Source organism: Cololabis saira, chromosome 19 (genome assembly GCF_033807715.1).
Source record: "Cololabis saira isolate AMF1-May2022 chromosome 19, fColSai1.1, whole genome shotgun sequence".
In the NCBI taxonomy this organism is placed as follows: Eukaryota; Metazoa; Chordata; class Actinopteri; order Beloniformes; family Belonidae; genus Cololabis; species Cololabis saira.
The window spans coordinates 27,499,481-27,523,894 of NC_084605.1; the positions used below are offsets into that span (position 1 = coordinate 27,499,481).

General features: G+C 40.7%; 1 protein-coding gene across 3 annotated transcripts in view; it reads right to left on the reverse strand.

Annotated features, from left to right (window-relative positions):
• mpp2b (MAGUK p55 scaffold protein 2b) overlaps positions 1–24,411 on the reverse strand; it is a 42,093-nt gene extending 17,682 nt beyond the window's left edge. Inside the window, exons 1-2 of one of the 3 annotated variants that reach the window (XM_061708839.1) lie at positions 24,256–24,411; positions 16,738–16,814 (exon numbers count right to left, since the gene is read on the reverse strand). In XM_061708839.1, coding sequence (XP_061564823.1) covers positions 16,738–16,768 — 31 coding nt within the window. In that variant the 5' untranslated portion in view covers positions 16,769–16,814; positions 24,256–24,411. Of the gene's footprint in view, positions 1–9,403; positions 9,682–16,737; positions 16,815–24,086 lie in introns of those variants that run through there. The other 2 variants (XM_061708838.1, XM_061708837.1) reach the window with 2 other exon arrangements.
• Between the last annotated feature and the right edge of the window lie 3 nt (positions 24,412–24,414).

The window sequence follows — 24,414 nt, forward strand, 5'->3', positions numbered from 1 at the left end:
CACCCTGTGTGACTCCACAATTGACACTGTGGAGTCTCACCACTTCCTGGGATCCATCATCTCCCGGGAGTTGAACATCTGCTCCCTCACCAGAGGATGTACTTCCTGCGGCAGCTGAAGGAATTCAACCTGCCAAAGCCAATGATGGTGCAGTTCTACACCGCCATCATGGAGTCCATCCTCACCTCCTCCATCACCATCTGGTACGCTGCTGCTGCCGCCAAAGACAAGGGCAGGCTGCAGCGTGTCATTCGGTCTGCCGAGAAGGTGATCAGCTGCAATCTGCCGTCGCCCCAGGACCTGTACGACTCCAGGACTCTGAAGCGTGCAGGAAAGATTCTGTCTGACCCCTCTTACCCCCGTCACAAACTCTTTGAGACTCTCCCCTCTGGCAGGAGGCTGCGGTCCACCAGGACCAAAACCTCACGCCACACAAACAGTTTTTTCCCATCTGCCACTAGCCTTATTAACCAGACCCGGAACCCACCCTGAGCCTCTTCCTCTCCCCCCGACCCCGCCTCTGTCATGACACTCATCTGTACTCCATGCGTTACATTAACACTCAGCGCGCACTTTGGAAACTTGCACTGTGATTACCTGCACATTGTTGCACCGCTCTCTCATCCAACTCACTGAATCACTTTACCATGTACAGTATATATTATTTACCAAGTATATATTATTTACCAAGTATATATTATTTACCATGTATATATTATTTACCATGTATATATTATTTAGAAAAATCTGTTGTACCAACTACTCCAAAACAAATTCCTTGTATGTCCAGTAATGTACTTGGCATTAAACCTTTTTCTGATTCTGAAAAAAAATAAATAAATAAATAATAATGAAGCAGCTATATAAAGACCAAAGAGCTACTCAGAATGAGGGTCATTGATGATCAGATGCAAAGACGAGTCTGTGTAACACGTTCTGAGACAATACAGCAATAGAGACGTTCTGCTATGAAGAAAATGTCGCACCAAAGTGGAGATGCACCAGTTGATTCACACCCGACACCAGAGTCTGACCGGTCGATGGGCAAATATTTCTGGCTGATATCAGCTAATACTGGCTTATATTTCTTCCATTAAGTACATGTACCACATAAATAGCTTTGAAAAGTTTGATCTTATTTATTTTGTTAGTTTTGGAGGAAGGGAGCAGTAAATGCAGCTTAGAAAAGTGTAATTTCTTTCCTAAAAGTAAACACATTATGATGACTGAAGTTCTTCAGATTCCAACACCAACATTAGAAATGCGTATAGATTCTGCCAAAAATACATTCATGCATTTACATCTATGTACAATCTGATATTGTTTAATTTTCATGAACAAAATCCACAAAAAAAATGTTACCCGATACTTTTTTGTAACTTCCTCAGACAAACAAACCCTAATGTGAATAACAATTATAACAGCTATACTAAATATTAATTAAAGAGCATACCCAAAAGCCCAAATATCAGAATCAGAAAAAAATGATATCAGAACACAGTAAACACTCATTTGTACAGCCTGTAAAATAAATACAACAGCATGCTCAGTTGAGAGGCTCAAAACTAAATCAGAGCGAGCACTGAACCTGCCGCTGAACTGATCTATATTACATATGTCACTCATGCAGTTCACTATATACAATATCTATGTTGAAGCTGGTAGAGTTGAAGTGTGCACATGTAAGAATGAGCTAACACAGAATATGTGTGTAACAATGAACCAACGTTAAATAGGAATGTTTGCAGTGATCCAAAGAAGACCAGTAATGTAAGACTTTAGCTTAAGCGGTTTCAGGGACGTGTGGGCCTAAGCTTCCTCTGCAGACAGTAACTAAAACAAGCTTAAAATCAAACAGAAACAGCTCTTTAATCCCTTTACAATAACCCTTTTTCTCAATGATCTCAAGTAGGGATGAAAAAGATCACAACTTTTTGAGTATTTAGCTGGGAAGAAAACAGAAAGTTTTTTTTTTCTGCTATACAATTACAATATACTATGTTTGTAAGTAATGTACAGTATCTTGCTTTTCTTCTGCTTTCCTTTAACACCAGCGTAGTGTCTGCTGGAGAGCTGCCAGAACATCAGGGCAGCAGGCTCGGTTTACAGGTTTACAGATCCTGCATAATTCTCCTTAATCACTGTAAATGCATGCCATTGTTATTGCTACATCAGCACTTTTCCTGTTCAGCCCAGACTCAGCTTTGCCCGATTGTGTGTGGAAGATTTTTGCCTCCGCAAAATATGAGTGATTAATGATGGTGTTTTTGTGTTTTTTGTTGGGGTTATTTTTCTCTTAGCTGTGAGCTGCTTTAAAGCTTTTGCTCATTCAAAAGTCTGAGTTTGCACATGTGGTGTAGATCAGGATAACAACCAAGATGCAAAATGTAGCATTCGGATGGATGTGCTCTCAAGCTCCTAGGTTTTATGGTCTTCTCTAGACTCTTATTTCACTTTCTGCCACATGTTAAGACTATCTGGGTAGAATCACACATGTCAGTCTCAGTCTGGCCAAACGATTCAGACGAGAAGAGCTGTCATGTTGAAATGGCTCGAGAATAATGGGCTACACACAACTTCAGGAGTAACGAGTGGACTTATTGAGACACAGGAGGAAAAACGACTGGAGAGAAATACCCTTTCCAGTGCTGACTGTAGCTGGGGTCGATCTATTATTCATAGAGATTAAATCAAACTTGACTCTCTTCTTGGCTCTTGCTGCCTTTCTTTTCTGTATAAGAACTAATCATTGTTAAATTAAGGGTTGCTGTTTTCATTTTCTCCTGCATGCATGCAAAGCAAAAACTGGAGAAGTTTTACCTCGCAGGTCAAACGTGTACTCTCGAGGTCAAAATACCCGAGCAAGAGTACCAATTTCTTTTCTAAGTAACTATTTAGTATTCAGGCAGAGTACTTCTTCTTGCGTGCTTTTGCGGTCAAAGCAGTCCATCCTTGCATAAACCTGCATAAACCCCCTGTAAAACTGTGCAGCAAGATTTAAACTGCTCTTTTTGTTCATTACTGACAGACTTGATATTTGTTCTGTTCATTTCTCATACAGTATCAGTGCCAGAGTTGCATTTGTGTAATAAAATACTCAGATTTTTCTTATTTTTTCATCCAATGTCATTTTTTGCCTCACTGGGTTTAAATAACCTATATCACGCAGTGTAACTTTATAGGAGTTGGGATGTTTCAATCAGCAGATGGAGGCTTAAGAGTGCGAAAAGGGAGCCAGGTGTGCAAGCAAAATAAACCTACATGTGCGCCAGGCACTCAACTTAACTATCTCGATTAAATCTTTCATGCTTGAGAGGATACGAGAGGAAAACATTCAGATCCTACATTTAAAAAAAAAAATTGCCTGTAGAGGAGAAAAAGTGGTGATGATTCATTTAGCCAGAACTCTCAGGTACTACATTAACACATAGCCATCAAAGAGGCATTAATCCGAAACTGACATTCATTGTCACTCATTTTCAATATAGTGGCATCCTTCATCACTTTCCATCCAAGGAATCCAAACCAAAGGCACTTTTGTCTGTTAAAAGCTCAGAACAGAGCTCCTGTTCATCCTCAAGGGGGATTACAATTAAACTCAATGTCACTGCACCAAACGATCTGGGCTGTTATTGTTTGTGGTTTAGAGCGCAGCGGGGTGCGCGAACCTCTTAGACAGCACTTCATTGAGGTCGTTCTGTTGCTATGGAGCGGTGGTTAGGTAAATGGAGAGATGATGCACAGAGCAGCTGAGGGAGGGTGGAAGACGAAGAAAGAGATGTGGGAGAAGCGGCCGTGTTGTTGTTTCTCCATATTGAATCCTCGGGGGGCTTTAAGCTCGGAGGAGTGCAGTGTGCAGCTCACTCTCCGCTCCCGGTTTGGTCTTCAGGACATACTTGAGACAAACAAAACATTTTAAGTTAAAGAGGCTCTATAAGCACAAGGTGATGGTAAATTGTCTGTAAGTGGTGCAGACTACATAAAATGTTTCTTTCTATAAAAATCAAGTGAGTTGAGAAGTGATGAGCCCTGTCTTGTCTGTGTGTTTTTCCTGTGCAAATAAGCAACTTTAAAAAAGGAGCAATTTCTTGTGTTGTCATCATCGATTTGCATCCTGGTAAGTTGAGTTGAGCACCCGTTTGGTCCTGTTTACACCTGTTGCAAACGTGCATGGGGGAACCAATCACAAGAGGAGAGCAGGAGTTTGCATCATTTCACACCAGTAATTTAGAAAGCATCTCTGCATGTGTTTCAACTACAGTATATGTGATCCGATCTCATTTCTGCAAACGTCTGTTACCAAGGCTTTAAGTAAGAAGTCGTTATTGGGTTTCCAACATCTTGACTTACAGTCAGCAGCCTCAACAACATGATCATAAGTATCCCAGTATGAACCCTTGTTTACAATGTTGAAGTCTGAGCTGCCGGGTCTCAGTGTGTGTTCAATGTGTCCTAAGTGACTTCACTCCATTACATAGACTTCTACGCGTGTTGCCAGTGGAGTAAATTAAAATATTTAAGCAAAAATGTCATAAAATATTCAGTAAAAATGTAATCCTCTAATTGCAAGCCCATAATTACGAAGATTTGCTTAGTGGAATCTATCAAGTTGAATTATTCCCATAAAAAGTGTTTTTATTTTTCTCATCTGAAGCCAGACATCTTCTCACACCTGGGGTTTTATTTTCATTACTATTCTCAAGGATTTTACAGACGGGCTTGTTCATACATCATTCATAAGCTGATTTACAGAACGATTTATTCCTATAAACACAGCAGAAATAGATTTTCTGGTCTTGATGTTGTGGTTTTTTATGTTGTGAAAAGACAAAAAGTGATCTAAAATGCCAATTAAATGGTTCTCAAAGTTCGGATTTCTGCTTCTGATATGTAGAATATGTGGTCACGAGTATATTTAACTATACTTTCAAATATCAAGAAAGGGTTTTGAGAAATTAAATACAAAAATATTTGTGGATCATTTCATGGTGATAGTGAGATATGAAACCTTCTCGACTGCTAACACGTAGCACGTTTCCATAGTTTGTCTTGTCCAACATTTTCAATAAACCTAAAAGACTGGATGAATATAACACTTTTGCTTTGACGTTGCAAAGAAAAAGACAACTACTGAAGCCTTTTATTGTTTATCTTCAAGAACACCAGATATTCCTAATTTTACAAGAAAATATACAAATCAATCAATCTCACCGAAACCCAGCAACTCAAGATACTGTACTTACAGCGATGAGTCCAAAGTTTCAAATTGCATCGGCTTTGACTTTTAAAACATACGTCCCTGGAAACAGTTTTAGACACCAGCAGGCTTACTTTACAGTTAGTCTGTTAAACTGACAGAAAAGAGCATATTCATATTCCAGGCCTCGGCAGAGATTATTAAAGAGTTTAAAGTAGTGCTTAGATTTCATTTTATCACCATCCCTCCAGCAAAATACAATTACTATCAATCTCTCAGGTGGCAAAAGATTAACGTTTAAGAAGGTGGAGAAGAATGATGGTGGATTGGAGTCTATTCCACTGTGGTGTGTACTTGAACTGATGAAACATTAATGACTGAGGTATATGATTAATTTGTCTTCAGGCTCAGAGATTCATGATTCTTTCCAACCTAAAGCGCTCGCAGTGTAATCCAACCTCCTCACAAATCCAGTCGACATCAAAGAGCATTCAGAAACACAATAAATATAATGTGAATGCTGCTGTAGTGTATATATGTATGTACAGTTCTGATTTAAGGAGCCATCTGGAAACGATGTCAGAACAGGTTTTAATGGAGCTACGTTCAGCTACGTTCACGGCCTCTGCTTCCGTAGAACCAGATCCATAATTACATATTCATGACAAAACAGCCACCCGTTTATGCAGTGGGCGTAAACCCATCTTACTTTCCTGTCTGTTGAAAGCAATTTGTGTTACACTGGCGGTCAACTTGTGCAGACTTATGGCAATATACAAGCGGCTGGCGAGAAATACTTGTTATACACTTTTTGTACACATGCAAAGTTTAAATGACCTCGGCTTGACATTTTTGAGTCTTGCCAGAGGCAATTTATTTTGACGCAGCTCCATTGTCCCCTGAGTTAATATCAAATTTGCTGCAAACACTTCTTCCCTGTTTTGGTCCCTGACAAAAGTTTACAATCCTCACCATTTAATAATAGTTTTACCTCCTGAATGTTGCGGCGTGAACCACTGAACTCTACTAAACTCCACTCCTCATCTTATTTGAGCATGAAAATATAAATATAGATGTAAGCTACGTACACTGACACCTGGAAGCACATTGGAGAGCATACAGACCCTAGCTTGAAAGCTCTAACTAACACAGACCAAACGACTCCACGCAGAAATATATAAAAAATAGTTCTTTAGTCTGAAGTTTGGCACTGGATGACACTCGTTTAGGTGCAGCCTCAAGGTGAATCATGCAATAAATTGGTCCAGGTTGTTAAAACGCAGCATCATACACAGGAATGCTGAAGCAACATCAATTCCTCCATCACAAAAAGCCTTACAGGTAATTGCCCCTGAACTCCAACTGTGGCTCTGTTTGTAACAGATAATAGCAAACCAAAAAAGGAAAAAGACCTTCCAGTTCCCACTTGCAAAGTACAGCAAATACTGCATGATAAAAACGTTTAAAGTGGCAGCCACAAGGACGCTGGATAAATCTTCTCTGTGTTGTGTTGTGTGATATAACAGGCTCATGCAAATAGTTTCTTTTGTTGTGTGTTGCTTTTTAGAACTCTATTTATTCATCTATAATATGACAACATCAAATCCACCTCCTCCTTGTGAAATATCACTGAATACAAAAGCTGGTTCATTGTGACAAGTTAAAAGAGAGGTGTGTGAAGTATGTGTGGGCTACAAAACTGTCCACCTTTGAGCAGCAACCTGTGCGTGCGTGCGTGCGTGCGTGCGTGCGTGCGTGCGTGCGTGCGTGCGTGCGTGCGTGCGTGCGTGCGTGCGTGCGTGCGTGCGTGCGTGCGTGCGTGCGTGCGTGCGTGCGTGCGTGCGTGCGTGCGTGCGTGCGTGCGTGTTGCTCGTACAGGTTTATCTTCTGAGTGGCTCCCATGAGGTCAAAGACGACAAAGAAAGTATTTTTCTAACAGTGTGTTGCACTGCTTCAGTGATGTAAATTAACATATACTTCACTGAGGTCACTGTTGAGATGGACAACTGCATGCTGAGATGAAATGAAGACATTTTGTGTAACTAATGTTATAGAAAATCAATGTTCACCCTGGTAAAGCCTCCGGGGGAACATTGTAATCCTGACCACCATTCTGGGAGTCCCTGATATTCAATCAGCAGGACAAGTGGCTTTAAAGTTGACATTTAAGCCAGCATGCTGGTGTCTGCTCCAAACCGTCATGATATGGATGTGAGATGGATTTGAGAAGGAACACCTCATTAGCAGACTGAAAGCAGCAACTGCTGAAGTGCTGTATAATTATCAGCTGAACTCTACAGAGTGTTCAGTGACACCAAAACTTGGCATTTGTGTGACAGATGATCCATTCCAGATGCTAAAAAGCAAATCAAACTGGTGTTGTTGCTCCAATTCAAGTGCGCATTTAAACATTTCAGCAGTTGTGACAATGTAGTAGAAACTGTGAATAGACTTTACTTTGCTTTGGATAAACATTACAGAGGAAGGTCATGGAATATGCAAACTCACAAGGGAAGGTGAGTAGTTTTAAAAAAAAAAACCTTTTAACTTTATTCATCTTGGTCCCATTACTTCTCTCTGAAATGGCTCGTGAACTGTGCAGGAGGAATATTATAGTGAGAGGAAAGACTTCTGAGGCCCGTTTTGGAGTAAAGCCATCAACTCTTCTGCACCCAGTTCAAGCGACACAATGGCCTGGTGGCATTTCCCAGCTGCGTGCTGAGTGGTGAGACCTGCCTATTGATGAAGGGCACCACTGGAGACAACACTTGTGACATTTGTTGACATTTTGCAAATGGGCGGCAGCTTCCATCACACCCTATCCACATAGCCACAAAGTCTGTACGAGGGACTCACAAGCCAGTCGATCTTCTTAAGTCTTTGTTTTTAAATGAGCTGCATATTTGCTCACAGCTAATGAAAGAGCAGAGACGAAATAAGAGGCAGAGTCGCCACATTACCCAATACCCTCGATTAGAAATGAAATTAAATCGTCCCATTCTCTGGAAATCCACTGATTATGTTGGACGGTTTAATCCAGCAAGCCTGCTGAAGTAAATGATCCATCATCTGTGTTTGAACACTGCGCTTCATTAGCCCAGAAGAGAAGATTTCCTGCAAATGTGAGGCTTTCAGGGGCTGAGAGTGTACCACTGTGCAATGTGTAACGTATGTGTGAAGAAAGGGCGAAAATCAGTCACTTATTTGAAAGTTGTGACACTTTCTAGCGAGCTGTGCCTGATCAGAACCCTGTTGCATATGAATGACCCCGAACTCACTCACAGTGAATGTGGAATGCACTGGAGGCTTGCCTCTCTCCGTTTCTAACACAAACACACGCGGATGCAGGCGTCCCAGACTGGAGGACAGGATGCTTTGACAGAAAATATGATTCATTATGGCTGTCGCTGTTGCACTGTCAAGCTACATTACAGAGCAGGAGATATTTTGAAACACACTATACTATGTGGTACACAGAGGGCTTGGTAGCGATACGACTGTGCTTCTAACCTTGTTTCATTTAACACAAGACCATTGTTTTGTTGTTTTGGAAGATAATATCCCCAACTGGGATCCAGAGATATGTTAATATGAGTTTAATAGGACAGGGAAGGCATGCATGGGTCAAAGCGTTTGTGTGAAGGGAGCAGCACTCACAGCAATATTGTTAGGTATGCAGTGCCATCCAATATTAATGAAAGCCATCAATTATGAATGGGAAGTATGGTTTTTCCCATGCTGTGCAAGCAAACAATATTTAGACATCATCATTCAGTACATCAAATACAGACTTGCTTTACATAGATTCCACTTCTTCAAATTACCTTTTGTGTTGTTTCCTTATATAAACTCCTCTTATCTCTGTTGCTCTCTGTTTAAAATCCAGGCTTCTCTTTGCAAATCAAATGAAAATCACTACTGCATGTTTTCTTTATGAATACAATGACTTTGACTAAATATTGGAAAACAGTCTTTACAATGCGCTGCCTCAGATGCATCACAACCTAGCCCCGGGTCCTAAAGTGTCTTTGCTCATCTTCATCATAATGATGAGGAGCAGGTGCAGCGCTAATTTAAAAACACAATTATCCGTCTAACACCAGTGGCTACGTGATCACAGAGCTGCCTGGGAAAGGTTCATTTAAACAATGGTTTAAGCTTCCAAATGGCAGATATTCCCCAAACACCCAGCACCTGTGTTCTTACCTTCTCCCCCCAACTTGATATCCAGGCCCTCCAAGAGGTTGGCTGAGTCTCCCTCCTCCAGAGACAGCCGTCCAAACAGGCTGCCAGCCATGCTGCACAACACCTCACTACAGGACACACTCACAGAAACACACCCAGCACTCTATCAGAGGCAGTCTGGGAGATTTCTCCCTCTCCCTTTCTGTCACCAACTCTCTCCTCTTACTGCCAAAACAACTATCTGCTCCTTCCTCCGCCTCCACCTGCTCTTGACGTGAATGTGTAGAAAGCTACGCCTGGCTGAGCGTCTGCTCTTCTGCATGAATGAAGGGAGACGAGAGAAGGCTGCGTGCAGGAGTCAAGGAGGGGAGGTGGGGGCAGTGGGAAAGAAAAGAGGGAGGGAAGAACCATGCCTTCTTGAGGAGGAGGGAGAACAGCCGGCTGGAGCGTTTTCTCCCCTGGTTGCCCCGTTGGGGTCAACTGGGAGGAAAAAGAACAGCAGAGGGTTGGCTTGTGGGAACTGGGCGTGTTCACGCAGGTCAGATGTTATTATTAGGTCCTCCCTTCCGTCCTCGGCGGCTATGTTTATACTGGATGAAAATAATGTGACATTCACGAGCATCTGCAATCTGTCTTCAGTGGGAAAGGGTACGATCGATGGCCCCAGCTCGGGCTGCCAGTAAGTCTTGAGCTGTGAGCGCTGCTAAGTTTATTTTTCTTCTTATTTAGTCAGACAGGACCAAAGTGAGTAAAAATCAAAACACAACACGTCGACACAAACAGCTCATTCAAACTGTCGAGCGGTTAGAGGGTGATGACTCCGGGCTTGTTTTACGGCACCTTTGAAATCCCTGAGTCAGACAGGAATCTCACCCGAGTGTTTTAGTGTCAAATGTGACGTCATCTCCCGGCAACAGGAACGTGATCCCAAGATCCCCAGCAAATCTCAAACGGAGGTTATGGAAAAGAACAGAATCAAGGTGACAAAGTCCAGACCCCAACCCGACGAGGATGCTGGGGTCATCCTTTAACCTGTTGGTTACACTTCCTCCACAGTGACGCAGGAGACTGACATCATCATGCATCAAGTACCTTTATTGCCATTTGAGTTTTTTTTATAAATAATCAATCATCAATCAATCAAATTTTATTTATATAGCACCTTTCATCCAGGTACATGAAATACAAAGTGCTTTGACATTTTGACTGAAAAATAAGCGTAATAAACAAAAAAATAAAAACTGGGAGACCAAAAAAATTCAAACTGGGAGACCAATGCACCCTGACATACAATATAGTTAATTAAAATGAAAAAAAATAAAAAATAAAAGTTCCAGGATTAAGGCTAAAAAATAATCAGTCCACAACAATAAAATATAATAATAAAAACATTACAAGAAATAGATAAATAAATAAAACAGATACCTTTAAAAAATGTTAAACAGAATAAAACTATAAAATTTGATGCTACATAAACATAAACATAAAGACCAAAGAGATGAGTTTTTAGTCTACGTTTAAAAATGTCCACATTTCCAGCTCCTCTCAGATCCTCCGGCAGGCTGTCCCACAGTTTTGGAGCATAGTGGCCAAAAGCAGCATCACCAAATCTTTTAGTTCTACTCTGTGGAACGGCTAAAAAGGAAGAGCCAGAGGATCTGAGGGGCCTTCCTGGTTCATAGAATAAAAACATCTCTGAAATATACTCTGGTGCAAGCCCATGTATCGCTTTATAAACTAATAAAAGAACTTTAAATAAATAATGACAAGATAAATGTGTTGTTCATTTTTATGCAGATGACTCTCAAATCTACCTGCCCCTCAAAAGAAATGACAACAGCTCCCTGATGCCTCTGCTAGAGTGCCTAAAGGACATTAAGGCCTGGATGGCATTAAACTTTTTAAATTTAAATGAAGGTAAAACTGAGGTCATGGTGTTTGGACCCAATCGGGTCTGTGATGGCCCTCCTATTGATCTGGGTTCCCTACACATTTACTTAAAAACTACAGTCACCAACCTCGGTGTCAAAATGGACAGTGATCTTAAACTGGATAAGCAAGTAAATTCTGTAGTAAAATCCAGTTTTTGTCATCTGAGGCTTTTATCTAAAATGAAATCTGTTTTATTTTTAAATTTTTAAATTTTTACTTTTAATGATTTCAAACGAGTGATTCATGCTTTTATCTCAACCCTTTTGGACTACTGTAATGCCCTCTATACTGGCGTCAACCAGACCTCCCTTGCACTCTTACAGTTAGTCCAAAACGCGGCTGCTCGTCTTTTAACAGGAACCCGCAAGCATGACCACATCACCCCCGTTCTGGCCTCCCTCCACTGTCTCTTTTATTAATATTAATTTTTTTTTTTATTTATTAATTTTAATTTTAAAGAATTAATTTTAAAATATCATTGTTTGTTTTTAAGTCATTAAAGGAGCTTGAGGCCGGATTGTGGCAGGATTTATGAAAAAAATCTGTATACATTTTAAGTTTTCTAGTAATAATGTCAGATGAAGCGTTCCAAACCCAAAAGAATGAGCCCTCTAGTGTATCTCTCCTTTGCCTTGAACAGGCTGTGTGCTGCAAAATGTGCTGCAATTCGGTCCCGATTTTCCCGCGCTGGGCTGCGGATGTGACGTCACTTGACGCTGCATGCACGTTCTCCCCGTTCTCCCGTGCCGGCTTCACTGTTGGCTGCAGTACCCCCAACGGCCGTCGTGGTGAAGGGTGGCGCTAGAGAGTCTCATTTCTTAAAAGGAGCCTCAAGCTCCTTTAAATCGGTTGGCACCAAAATACATCTCAGACCTCCTACACGTTTACACTCCCTCGAGGTCTTTGAGGTTTCTACTCAGTTACGTCTTGTCGTTCCCAAAACCAGGCAAAAAACCAGGGGCGGCCGTGCCTTTTCAACAATAGCCCCTAAATTATGGAATGAGCTTCCTTCCCACATCAAAATGGCCCCCACCTTTGAAATTTTTAAATCTCGTCTTAAAATGTATTTGTATTCTTTGGCTTTTAATCAAGCATGAGAGTTGTGTAGTCTCTGCCTGTTGTTTTTTTTTTTTAGATGTGCTATATAAATAAAGTGGATTGGATTGGATAAGTACTGGCAAAGATCTGGTGATTTTTTTTTTTCCTGTTCTGACAACTAAAAGTTTAGATTTGAAGTACTTTCGAGTTCACATGATCGTATCTTCGAGCCACTTAGCTGAAAAAACACCTGTTTCAAATCAAAGGTGACCCATCTTAAAAGCTTCAGCAAATCTGAACAAAAAATATCCCTGCTGAAAATAAAGCTTTTACATCTAAAAAAGAGAAACATGAACTGAGAGAGAGGACACTCATGGACCGTTCCAGTCCTCCAGTCTCAGTCCTCTGCTTGCTGTACATGTGGAGACAGGCTCCCGACCCAACTCCACGCATGATTCCACTTTCCACAGATCTCCTCGTCTCCCTCTTTCTGACAGCTGATGGCTGTCATTTATTATCGCAGGATAAAATCATTTAAGGCTTTCAGTTCTTGATCTAGTCCTGAGGTTTTTATATAAACCAGGACTAATTTACCAGAACCAGAGTTAATTTAACTTGGATTCCAGCATTTCCATCGAAATGTTGTCACGTGTAAAACTTCGTGCTGTCAAGCGATTAAAAAAATTGACCGATTAATTAATTACGATCTGTAATTAATTCATCAAATTAATCTATTTTTTAATCCCACCTAAAAATTGCTGAGCAAAGCCCTCAACTTGAGGTGTTTTCCTTTAAATTCATTACATTATTGTGGCAGATCAAAAGATTGATATATAACAACAAAAAAGTGGCTTTATAAAGTAATTTATGTATTTGTTTAACAGACTTGAACAGATGCAGTCCTAGCCATTTACATCCACTTGGCAAGAACATCCGCCTCTCGGTCGCAGACTTGCGCATGCGCGTGTTGCTCTCTTCGAGTTTAGTTCGGAGAAGAGCGTTGCTGTGGCAACATCGTTGCTAGTAACGTCAGTGGCGGAGCTAGACTTTTAACCTTGGGGTGGCCAGAGGGGGGCCAAGGCTATTTCAGGGGTCCACAGACTATGACAATGAATTAGTTTCTCGAACAATCAATTGCAATCGGAGTCTCTAAATGTTGAAATGTATTAAGCACAGGAGATGAGATTTGTGTATATATAAATTTAAGTTTATTCATACTGTACAAAATGAAAAAAAAAAAAAAAAAAAAGCAACTTTGCAACAACTTTTTAAGAAAAATAGTTAATGCTAACGTTAGTCTAACATTGGCTGTGGCTGCGCTCGCGACCCGGTGCTTTGCGTAAACTTGAGCTGCTTCGGTGGTGAGCAAAGCCCTTTCCAGGAAAGAACAGATATCACTCTACTTTTATCAATGGTGCCGTCGGGCAGCTACAATGGGAGCCTACCAGCGTAGCTAACCACGCCCACACACAGTGACAGCCAATCAATGTCCACTTCAAGGTGTGACTGACCATTGTTTTCCACCGCACAAACACAGATTTCATAATAAAGGCAACTCGCAAACAGAAAAAGTTAAAGCAGCACTATGTAACTTTTCCACCTTAATATAATATTTCCAGAGTCATTGTGATGGTAGATCAACTTCCAACAGGTTTAATGAACCTCTGTCATGGTCTGAGGGGTCTGTATCACCTTCACTGGCACTATGTAACTTTGAGGTGCATGGTAGGAACCCTGCCACACTAAAAAACTACACATTTTTACGGCTTTGACTGCTTTACGGCATACGTCACTTCCCCCTCCTTCCCGATTCGCAGTCGAGACGAAAGTGGGCGGGGCGTGGAGTGCAGAGTTCAGGAGAACTGGTGGTGAGCTAAACGCGGAGCTGGTATCATGGCCGAAGCAGCGAAAAATCTGAAGAAAATAAAAGTTTTATCGGAGGAGGCGAAAAAAAGAAAGAGGGAGAGTAACAAGCTAAATGCCCGGACAACAATAAACACTGGCCCGCTGTCGTGCCAAAAAGTGATTGCCTGCCAGAATCTGATTTGTGGCCGCGGGAGCGCGCACAGCAGCCCGTTGAGCGATAGCGTTTAAACGTCAGATTTTCAGATTATGAAGCTCAAGAATGAGATCAAGTCATATTTAGGCAGAAACAACTTTCCATTAACTGTATTTGGCCTTCAATCAATTTTTGGCAGGTGAAAATGCTTATTTTGTGTTGTAAAGGAGTTAAAAGCAATCCTGTGAGCTCTAGTGTTTATATTATGAAGCTCAAGAATGAGATCAAATCATATTTAGGTAGAAACAACCTTTCAATAACTGTATTTGGCCTTCAATCAATTTTTGGCAGGTAAAAAGACCCATTTTCAGGGGAGAAATCAGATTCTGGCAGGCAATCACTTTTTGGAACGACACCGGCGTTCACTCGCTGGCATGAGCTGTAAAATGTAAATGTAGAGTTCTATGTTCAATAAGAATAAAAATTAGAATGTTTTCACATTCGTCTCGTCTTGGGTTTTGGTAATTCTAAAATTACTGACAATATCAACAACAGACACAGAATAATAATAGTGATCATAAAATTGTGTAATTGGCAATGAGGAAGCTTTATAAAATAATAATACAATTGAATAGAATTACAGCACTAGAGGAAAGAATGCAATGCAAAGAAAATGTATAGAACATTTCTACTATTTTTCCTGAGAACTGTAAAATTGTGCAGGGCTGATCTGCAAAACATTCAGTTATTCACAGGTTATAAAGTATTTTTTTTATTTTGTCAGTAAGTATGTTGGACTACTAATTTATGTCGAAGTCCCTCTAAAAAACGTGACAGGAAAAAGGTGCCGTAGAACAAAACCAGAGTGCATTATCAAATGCACGCGACGGGCACAGGAGTTTTCCGGCAGTACGCGCTGGTGCTCATGGGAAACGTAGTGTTCTTTCTGGTAAAGCACTACCGCTTTTGTCCAAAGGAGCCGCCAAACTCAACAAAAGCTGAAAGTTACATTGTGCTGCTTTAAATTAGAGATTGAAAAATAGATTAAGCGATTAAAAAACATAACACTCTAGATATGCCTGTAATTAATTACTCGCAATTAACACGCTAATTTGACACCCCTAGTAATACCTTGCTTTTTTTTTTTTTTTTTTACCTTGTCTGCACACATATTAATGGTTGATACCATGCCGGTAAAAACCTAAGGCATATTTTTGTGCATTATTACTATATTTAATATATATACATATATACTGTATACGCATACATACGCATACATATATATACACATACAAATAAGTAATACCTTACTTAAAGGAAAAATTAATGGAGATGTCCCAAACACATTTTTTTTGCTCAGAGTCAGAGTCTGCATCATTTGATTTTGAGTATCGGCCAATACCAAGTCTTGATCTGATACTTTGGCAATCAGCGGGAAAAAGAAAAGTCCCAAACTGCAAACAGTAGAAACGGCTGCTGCCTGAATGAAAATACATATACTCACCCCTGTTAAGTAGGCAAAAAAGGTTAGGAGGTTGTCTTGTTGTGTTGTTGGGTGCCAGAATGGTAAAAATATCACTAATGACCCCAAGTTGAGATTCTGTACCAACCGCAACTCCCCATCAACAAACAAGAAAACAGCTTTGGTTAAAGACGATACTGTGAGAAGACTGGAGAGACGCAATTATCAAACATGCTCCTGTCTGCAGCATACACTTGCATACAACATGCAAATTCCACACAGAAAGCCAGCCAGGATTCGAACCAGGAACCTTTTATCTGGGAGGTAATGTGCTGCCCATTTTCCAATCTCACATCCCTGAGAGGTGCACCCTGGAAAACCCACAAAGCCAAACTCCACATGGAAAAGTCTCAGCTAGGATCTGAATAAGGCATCTTCTTGCCAGAAGTGCTACTTTGCCAACGGACGTCAATACATTTCAAAAAAGCTGAACTGGACACAGAAAATGTGCTAAATCCTTCCAAGACACTTTAAAGGTGAGTAAAAATGACATTTTCTCCTCAGGAATCATTGATTATATGTCAATCTCAAGTAAAAGGTGCAATGTCTTAAGTGACTATTTGTGTGGAAGTTTGGGTCTGCTTTATACACTTGTGATGACTTTGAAATCCGTAAAACCCACGACAGCAAACCCTTTGAGGCTTGACTGATATAAGACTCTAAGACTGAAGTTTTAGCGCTCCATTAGCCAGCTCATTAAGTCACATTAGAAGTCTGGAGATGAGATACTGTACATGTCCTGAGTGCGGAGCGTATAGCCACCTCCCACATGTCTCCTTCCCTTCATGCCCCTCTCTCTTTCTCACTCACCCCCCATGAACACACGTACGGATGCTTTTATCAGAGCCGAACCGAGACACTTACCAGAATCAGAGCTGGATGTTGCCACGGGCATTTTAAAGATGAGCTCCTCCCAATATCCTCCAAACTTGTCAGTTCAGCTGTAATAAAGAGAATTGCCGATTGTGAATATAGATGCGAAAACCCTTGAAAGACAAAGTATTGATGTAGGATTCAAGCTGAGATGAGGGAAGGAGTTATGTTGTTATGGAGCTAGAACAGTCTCATAATTCACAAATGCACAGACCGATTTGCAAATGCACAGAACAATTCACACGTGCGTAAGACAAGATATACAAATGTATTTTTGATGCACACACAAATATAACCTGATTTTTGTGAGCTGTGCTGGATTTGCGTGTGACTTTTGAGACTCCCCTGACGTGACTCGATCCACAAATGCGTTTTTTTTAACACAGAAGGATCTGCAACCAATCAGATGTCTCCCTTTGTTTCAGCCAATCATAAGAGCGCACCCCACGTGGGGGGCGCAGAGCAGTGGATAAAACACGACTTACTCGTAAACCAATCAGATTAAAGGGGCGGATACACCTGCTGTTTGAGCTGCGTTAGCGCCGTTCGCTTAGAAAAGTGATTCATATTTCGAGTTGGTGGAGTAAAGATAAATAAACAGCAACAGGAGATAAAAGATAAATAAACAGGATGGAGAGGAGATCACTGTTCTGCTTTTCTTGTGATCTCGGTAAAGAAAACAGCGCAATCTGAGATGGTTTGTCAGGCATTTGTGAAACGGTGTGTGCATTTGCAAATCGGTCTGTGCATTTGTAAAACTTGTCCTGTGCATTTGTGAATTATGAGACTGTTCTAGCTCCATATGTTGTTAGACTGAGGTTTCTTTTCAACAGAGGGATCAATCCGAACCATAAACCAGCATAGACAACGGACATGGGTGCCTTTCAGTCTCAAGTACTGTCAATAGACAGATCAATTTTATCTACACCAATTACCACAAATGTCAGCTAACTTTATTAATGCCCGAAAATAGCAAAGCCAGTTGCTCTGGTCAAATCCAGGTTCATCCATCACATCCGGTGGGGATGCAATTAGCAACAGTTGTAAAGTCGTGTGGCTGAATGAGTGGGAAGGCCAGCAAACTTAAGCTTGGCGAGGATCACTGCTAACTCTGTTTAACATCAGGCGGCAGGGAAAAGTAACACGTTTCACAAATGGGAGAATGAGATCCAAAAGATTGCTCTGGAGGTCACGGGAAATTTGCACAGAAATAAAAGCAAAGACATTTTGCAGCAGACGTGAGAAATGGAAAAATGAATAGACATGAACTTGGTGGATCAACAAGACAGGAGGGGAGAGATGAGGTGGTTACAAAGCAGGAGGGCTGTGCCTGTGTGGAAACATGAGGAGGGGGTCAGAGCAAGAATAAAGAGAGGGAGGTGGGAAGAATAATGGTGTGCTAGAAAGGAAGCACAACTGATGGGAGAGCGAGCGAGAGAGACCACCCAGTTGCCATGACAATGGCTATCTCCGTTGGAACCGATGCTGTGGTGGTCAAAACCAAGCAGTCACCACAGGGTCAGTGTGTAAATGTGGGAGGCAATATAAATAACACTGCTTCAGCCTCATCATCCTCCACTTTGCTTCGGTACATGAGCAATTAAACCAACCAGACAAGGAGGCCGCAGCGGTGATGATGCCAACACTTTCTATTCTTAACTTCTTCACTTCGACTCATATTCTCACAAATTCACACGTGTCGTAGTTGGAATAGTTTCCCCTGCGCTCAATGCAACCGACTCAGAGGAAAGCTACAATTTGTTTCCTTCATCTTTAAAGGAAATGCTTTAATTTCACCTCAGTTTTTTAATCAATGGTGTCACTGCTGGAGGGGAAACTTCCAGCAAAGTGTCACTTAAGTGCATTCCTCATTGCAAAAGGGCCCACGGTTTCTACACGACTCTGATCAAAGCCAATAAAGTATTTACAACCACATAGCAATCCTACAGGCTTATCTGGCGCGTCCCATCTTTATTCTGTGAAACAACGTAGCTTGTTAAAAGTATGATGAGCAGTACTCGAGTTGAAGGGGGATGAGGGGGGATGGCATCCCCCCTAAAATAAAAACAGTAAAAATCATCCCCCCTGTAAAACTGCCATCCCCCCTTTCCATCCCTTATGTCATTTCATCAATGAATGTGGTTTTACTGCTATTTCAACATTTAGAGTCATCACCAGAAAAATAACACAATAAAAATAACTTATTCGACAATTTTCACCTGTTTCAAGTAAATTTTCACTTGAAATAAGTAGAAAAATCTGCCAGTGGGACAAGATTTATCTTCTCATTACAAGCAAAAAAAAAATATTGTTCCCCTGGCAGATTTTTCTACTTATTTCAAGTGAAAATCTACTTGAAACAGGTGAAAATTGTTGTTTTTTCCAGTGATGAGTCTTGTTTTAAGTGTATTAAGATTTTTTACTAAAATGAGACATTTTAACTAGAAATAGGACAAATATTCTTATTTTGAGTTTTTGCAGTGAACCATTTTACTTATCCTGTGAAGGACAGAGTCATATTGATAAGTTGAGAAAACTGTTTTTTATTGTTGTGTTTTGATGTATTTGATGTAAGCCCAGTGGATATTTAAAGCTTACAGAAGGCTGCATTTAACTGCTGCTATGTCATTCCTGCAGTATTTCTGCAGGTGTTTTGGTCAGTGCTATTATTTGTAATATATTATATTATTTGTAATGAGCAAAAATTATCTGTCCCCATATGATAAAATCCATCATCCCCCCTGATTCTTTTTTTTACAACTCGAGTACTGATGATGAGTCACATACGAAGTCAAAGCCGATTGTGGTGAAGTTTGAAATTTGATAGAGCATGGCTGACACCAAGGGAGGTTGGGAGGACTGGAGCACAAGAGGGCTTAAATATAGGTACAGCATATTCTCAAGAAAGTATTCATGTTAAATGTAGCTGTGAAATGCCAGTCTGGTCAGGATCAGTATTTTCACACCAACTGTCATTTTGCTGCAGGAGGAGAAAAAAAAACTGCATATCTGCAACTTGAGGGTCAGTCTGAACCGCAACATTTTATCTCGTGTATCTAAAACTGCCTCGTCTCTGAGTAATTCCCCCTCTCTCTCCATTAGTCAACTCTCACACACACACACACAGACGCACACATAGATATACACACACACTCACACGAGCCTCCATCCTCTTCACTGTAAAGCAGGAAGAGAGCAGCTCAGTAGCACAGCTGCCATGACATCACATTTACAGCCCTGCTATCATCTCTGCACTGTTGGCTGAAACAAGAGGCCAGTTGTGCATGTTAACATCTTCTTTTCACGAGTCCTCACATTTCTATATTTTCATTTCAACCTATTTTTTTCAATGCACAAAACCAAATGTGTCGAGTTCAACTGCATTGCCCAAATTTTAATCAATAATGATCAATACCTTAAATAAGCCTAGAGCATTACAGCCAATAGGAGTTATTTTATCTTTCATATTTCTCTGTCAATAAGGATTTACAGAAGCAAGGTACATAAGCTTCTTTTTCCTTTAGGGTATTGGAAACACAGATGGGCAAAGACTGCTTGCATCTAACCCATTTTTGTCCTGAAGCAATGACACAAGCGATGGCTCAGGTGTTTGTCTAGTTTAAAAACGCCTTGAGCTGTTCTCACACTGAGGCTCCATTAAAGCCTGTAGACATGCTCTCGCATACGCCTTCACGCACGCACCAGCAACCAAACAAGTCTTAATCCACACATGCACGCTGGCGTCAGGCCTAAAAATAACCCTGTGCTCCCCACAGGTTCAGCTTCTTTCATTACTTTACAAGGGAAACTGGTGTATCCAAGACAACCACGAGGAGCTCCGTGCCTTTTTTTTCTTCTCCCCACCGCTTTGCCATGGCAACAAGGGAAAATTCGTAAAATAATAATAAGTTGGAGCTAATATTGGGTCTGTTAAAGGTCTGTTTGTGGCGCTTTGATGTCTGGCTGCTCGTAATCTGTGGAAATGTTTGAATCAGCACCATTTTCTAAACTTGCAGGCCACCAAAGCAAACTTTAACCCAAGTATTAATTACCTTTTTCCCGCTGCTCATTAATTTTAGAAGTACTTGTGTTCATTTTCACTAATGGACTTAAAACAACAGCATCCAAACCTTAATCTCACAGAGACTTTTTGAGATGTGCTGGAGAAAGCTACATAGAAGTACAACTCTTCCATAATGAGTACAAGATCTTGGTTAAAAATGTATGCAACAGGGCAAAAATATTTTTTTTTTTATGGGAGAAAATGTCTGTGTGGAGAGAACTTGCAGCCGTTCCTATTTCTCCTTTCGGGGTGACTGCGTGGCTCTGGATGCAGAGCTGCTATCTACCAACCTAAAGGTCGCTGGGTCGACTTTGGGCCTCATAGTCTACATGCCAACGTCCTTGAGCCACAATGAAGCACACTGTGAATACAACAAAATGCCATGTATGCATCAATGAGGAATATAAGGAAGGTGGCAAAGAGCCACAAGCCACCCAAGGGGACCGTTTACAATCATCACAGCAAAGTGATCTTCCTCAAGGAGCTCTGTTCCTTGTTTCAAAGGAGGCAGCGATATTGGAACGAGGAATATGAATCTGAATATTTCAATACCACTCAATATCTCTAAACCTTGCATCTAAGAGGTAAGAGACCATCTTTCACCACATAGCTTCCTACAGAAAAAAAAAGCCTGTGCCGACAGGTTTCACTTTCTTCAGAAAATCTCTGGACGTCATGTGTGAAAGTGATTGTTGACTATTTCCTTTTGAACAACGACATGGAAAAAATGCATTTCTGGAAGTGTCAAATGTAAAAGTCAATAATAACCAGTCGTACAACGTTATCTTCAGTGGAACGTGATCATATGCTCGCTGACTCAATATTAATAAAGTGATGCTAAAAATAATTATTTAAAAATACAGTCAATCTTAATGACTTGTGCCTTGAATATGTTTTTAATACGGTCTCTCATAGAGGCCAAAGAGGGTGATGGCTGGCTTGAGAGCAAATGATCCACACTTCTATGACTGACACCACAGATGATGTGTGAAAGATGCTGAGGTCAGTACAGATAGTCCTGTTCCTAAAACCTCGCTGTAAGCTGGTTAAAGTTGATTAGATTTCTTGTCGGCTGCAGTAATAATTCCCTCTGCCTGGTAAAGCAGTAAAACTGATCAGTGTTGTGGTCAGGCGTCATGGAGACAGCTCATTTCAACATTACTCCCAGTGACATCAAATGACTTTCGGTGTACAGTAAGACAGGCTCGCGAGTCACTGGGAGATACCTCTTTGAATCTTTCTAAATGCATAATATCAAAGTAATACTTTTAATTTAACCTCCTAAGACCTGTTGCAATGTTTTTTCTTGTTCCTTTGGGCCCCCGTTAAGAAATGAAATATTGTGACATAGAAAACAAACATGAAAATCATCTTGAGTTAAAGGCATACCGGTATTCTTAAATGTCTGCAAAGGTGTAAATAGATTTTTCTAGTAATTAAAGAACTGCTTTAACACAAATGTGTCTGTTGGGGTGCGACCGACTGACAGAATCTTTTTTTTAATACGAGTTTTAAAATAACCTTGCTTATCATTGTGGAGTGATGCTATCAGAGGAGAATTTGCAAATAATGTATAATCACAATAATTTTCAATTATTATATAAGGTAATTGTGTAGGACAAAAAGTAAATGATTTGTTCAGGCTGAAAGAAATGTCTGCATCACAATCATTAGCAAATATTTGACAATTTCTTATGAAATATATGCAGCTGCAGGTAGCAATGTGCAGTCAAAGCAGTTTTACAACGTAATCTGTTTATATTAAAAGAATAGCTGAACTACGAACAGTTAAAACTTTCCTTATTGACTCGACCTCTTGTGATAAAATGACAGAACAGTCCTGGACAACCTCTCTAATACGACTAAAACTATAACAGCTTGTCTCATGCTGGCATTTTCATATTCCCCCATAATATGCTAAAATATCTACAGTGTGTGACAGACAAACATGACGGAGACCAGTCCGGCCATCCAAAACCATTCACTTTGTGAAAATCCTCTCTTGTGAAATGGGTCTGGCCACTATTCAAAACAACCAGGATGACTGCAGAATTGCTAATAACAAGTTGGATCAACAGGTTTTTACTGCAAAACTAACAGCACGCATTCAACAACATTACTGCTCTACATCCAAAATGAAAACCATTTTGAATGCCTTTTGTTGGTTCTAGTCTGGCTGTTGCTCTACACTAGGGTCAATTGTCACATGCTTTGTTTGTCTCACTGACAATCCAGTGCCAGGCCAGGCTGGAGGGAGACAGCATTATATAAAATCAAATATTGTAAGTACCATTTAATACTGCTGTTTAGGTGAAGGAAAACCAACCATTTCTATAAGAAAAGACAGAATAAAAGACACAAATCCAAAGGTCTCTATTTATCAAATTTTACTATAATAAGAAAAATTAAAGCTTTCCATTTTAGAGGGTTTACTTGAGTCTTTACTTTGCTTTCACAGCTGAAAGCTGTAAACTCTTGATAGAAGAAGGGAATATAAAGTGTGATGACTTATATAGGAATACTCCATGATTCACAAATACATAAAAAAGTAATGCTATTTGAAATATGAGCTCAAATAATATGTTAAATGTTGCCTTTTCCCCATCAAAACGATATTCACCATTTATCTATCTATGTACACTTTTGTATACCTGGATCAGTTACGTTACTACGTGTCCGATCCAGCGCACTTATGCTACTTCGTCCACGCGCTGTGTGCGCATGCGCAATGGCCACAAACAGGTGCATCCATCATCGAGTCTTTGTTATAAATATTTCAACACTGAAACACACAGACATTAACTTTGTCTCCTTCTTTTAGGTTGTCGATAAACGTTGTGTTTGCATGTCATGTCATGTTTCTCAGGCGCAAATAGCTTGAGGGAAATAAGACTTTTTTTTCCCCATGCATGTATTTATTTATTTAATTTTAACGGCAGGGGGTTAGTGGAGGTACAGTGAGTCCTCGCGTGCAGAATGCCCGCCACCTCGAGGCAACAGCCATGATGTTTGACCATAAGTGGGTTCTAACATTCATCTGTGGGACTGATAGGATTTTTGTCTCAGCGTTGGCTCCTACAGAAACATATAGAGACATACAGCAGACTACAACTATAACATTTCAACACATTCAGTTCATTATAATTATTCTGCGTGTAAGAAGCATTATTATTATCATTATTATTATTATAATTTTATCGTCATTTTTGCTGTTCAATTCCATGAATAAAACAGCAGGTTACGGCTGCAATGAGGAGGGAACGGTTGAAGCGCTCACCTGCTCGGGTCACCTTTATCACCTTTATCCGGACGTGTGTGATGCAGCGCGAGGCTGTGATGCTGCTCTGGTCTCAGCTGCTGGAGCAGGAGCTCCTGCTTATTGTGAGCAGGCACTTTGAAAGCAGCGAAGCCACCAGCAACCCACACAAACTGCTATCTTTACCCACCTAAAGCAGCTCGCTGCGCTGTTACAAATAGCTCCATCGACCACAAGCCAATTTGCTGCTGATTCTGTTTCCCAAAAGATCCGAAAGAGGGCTTCGCCGCGTCAAACACGTCTTTTGCTCTCATGCCCCTGTGTTAAGTTGGAGCCAATCTTCTGCCGT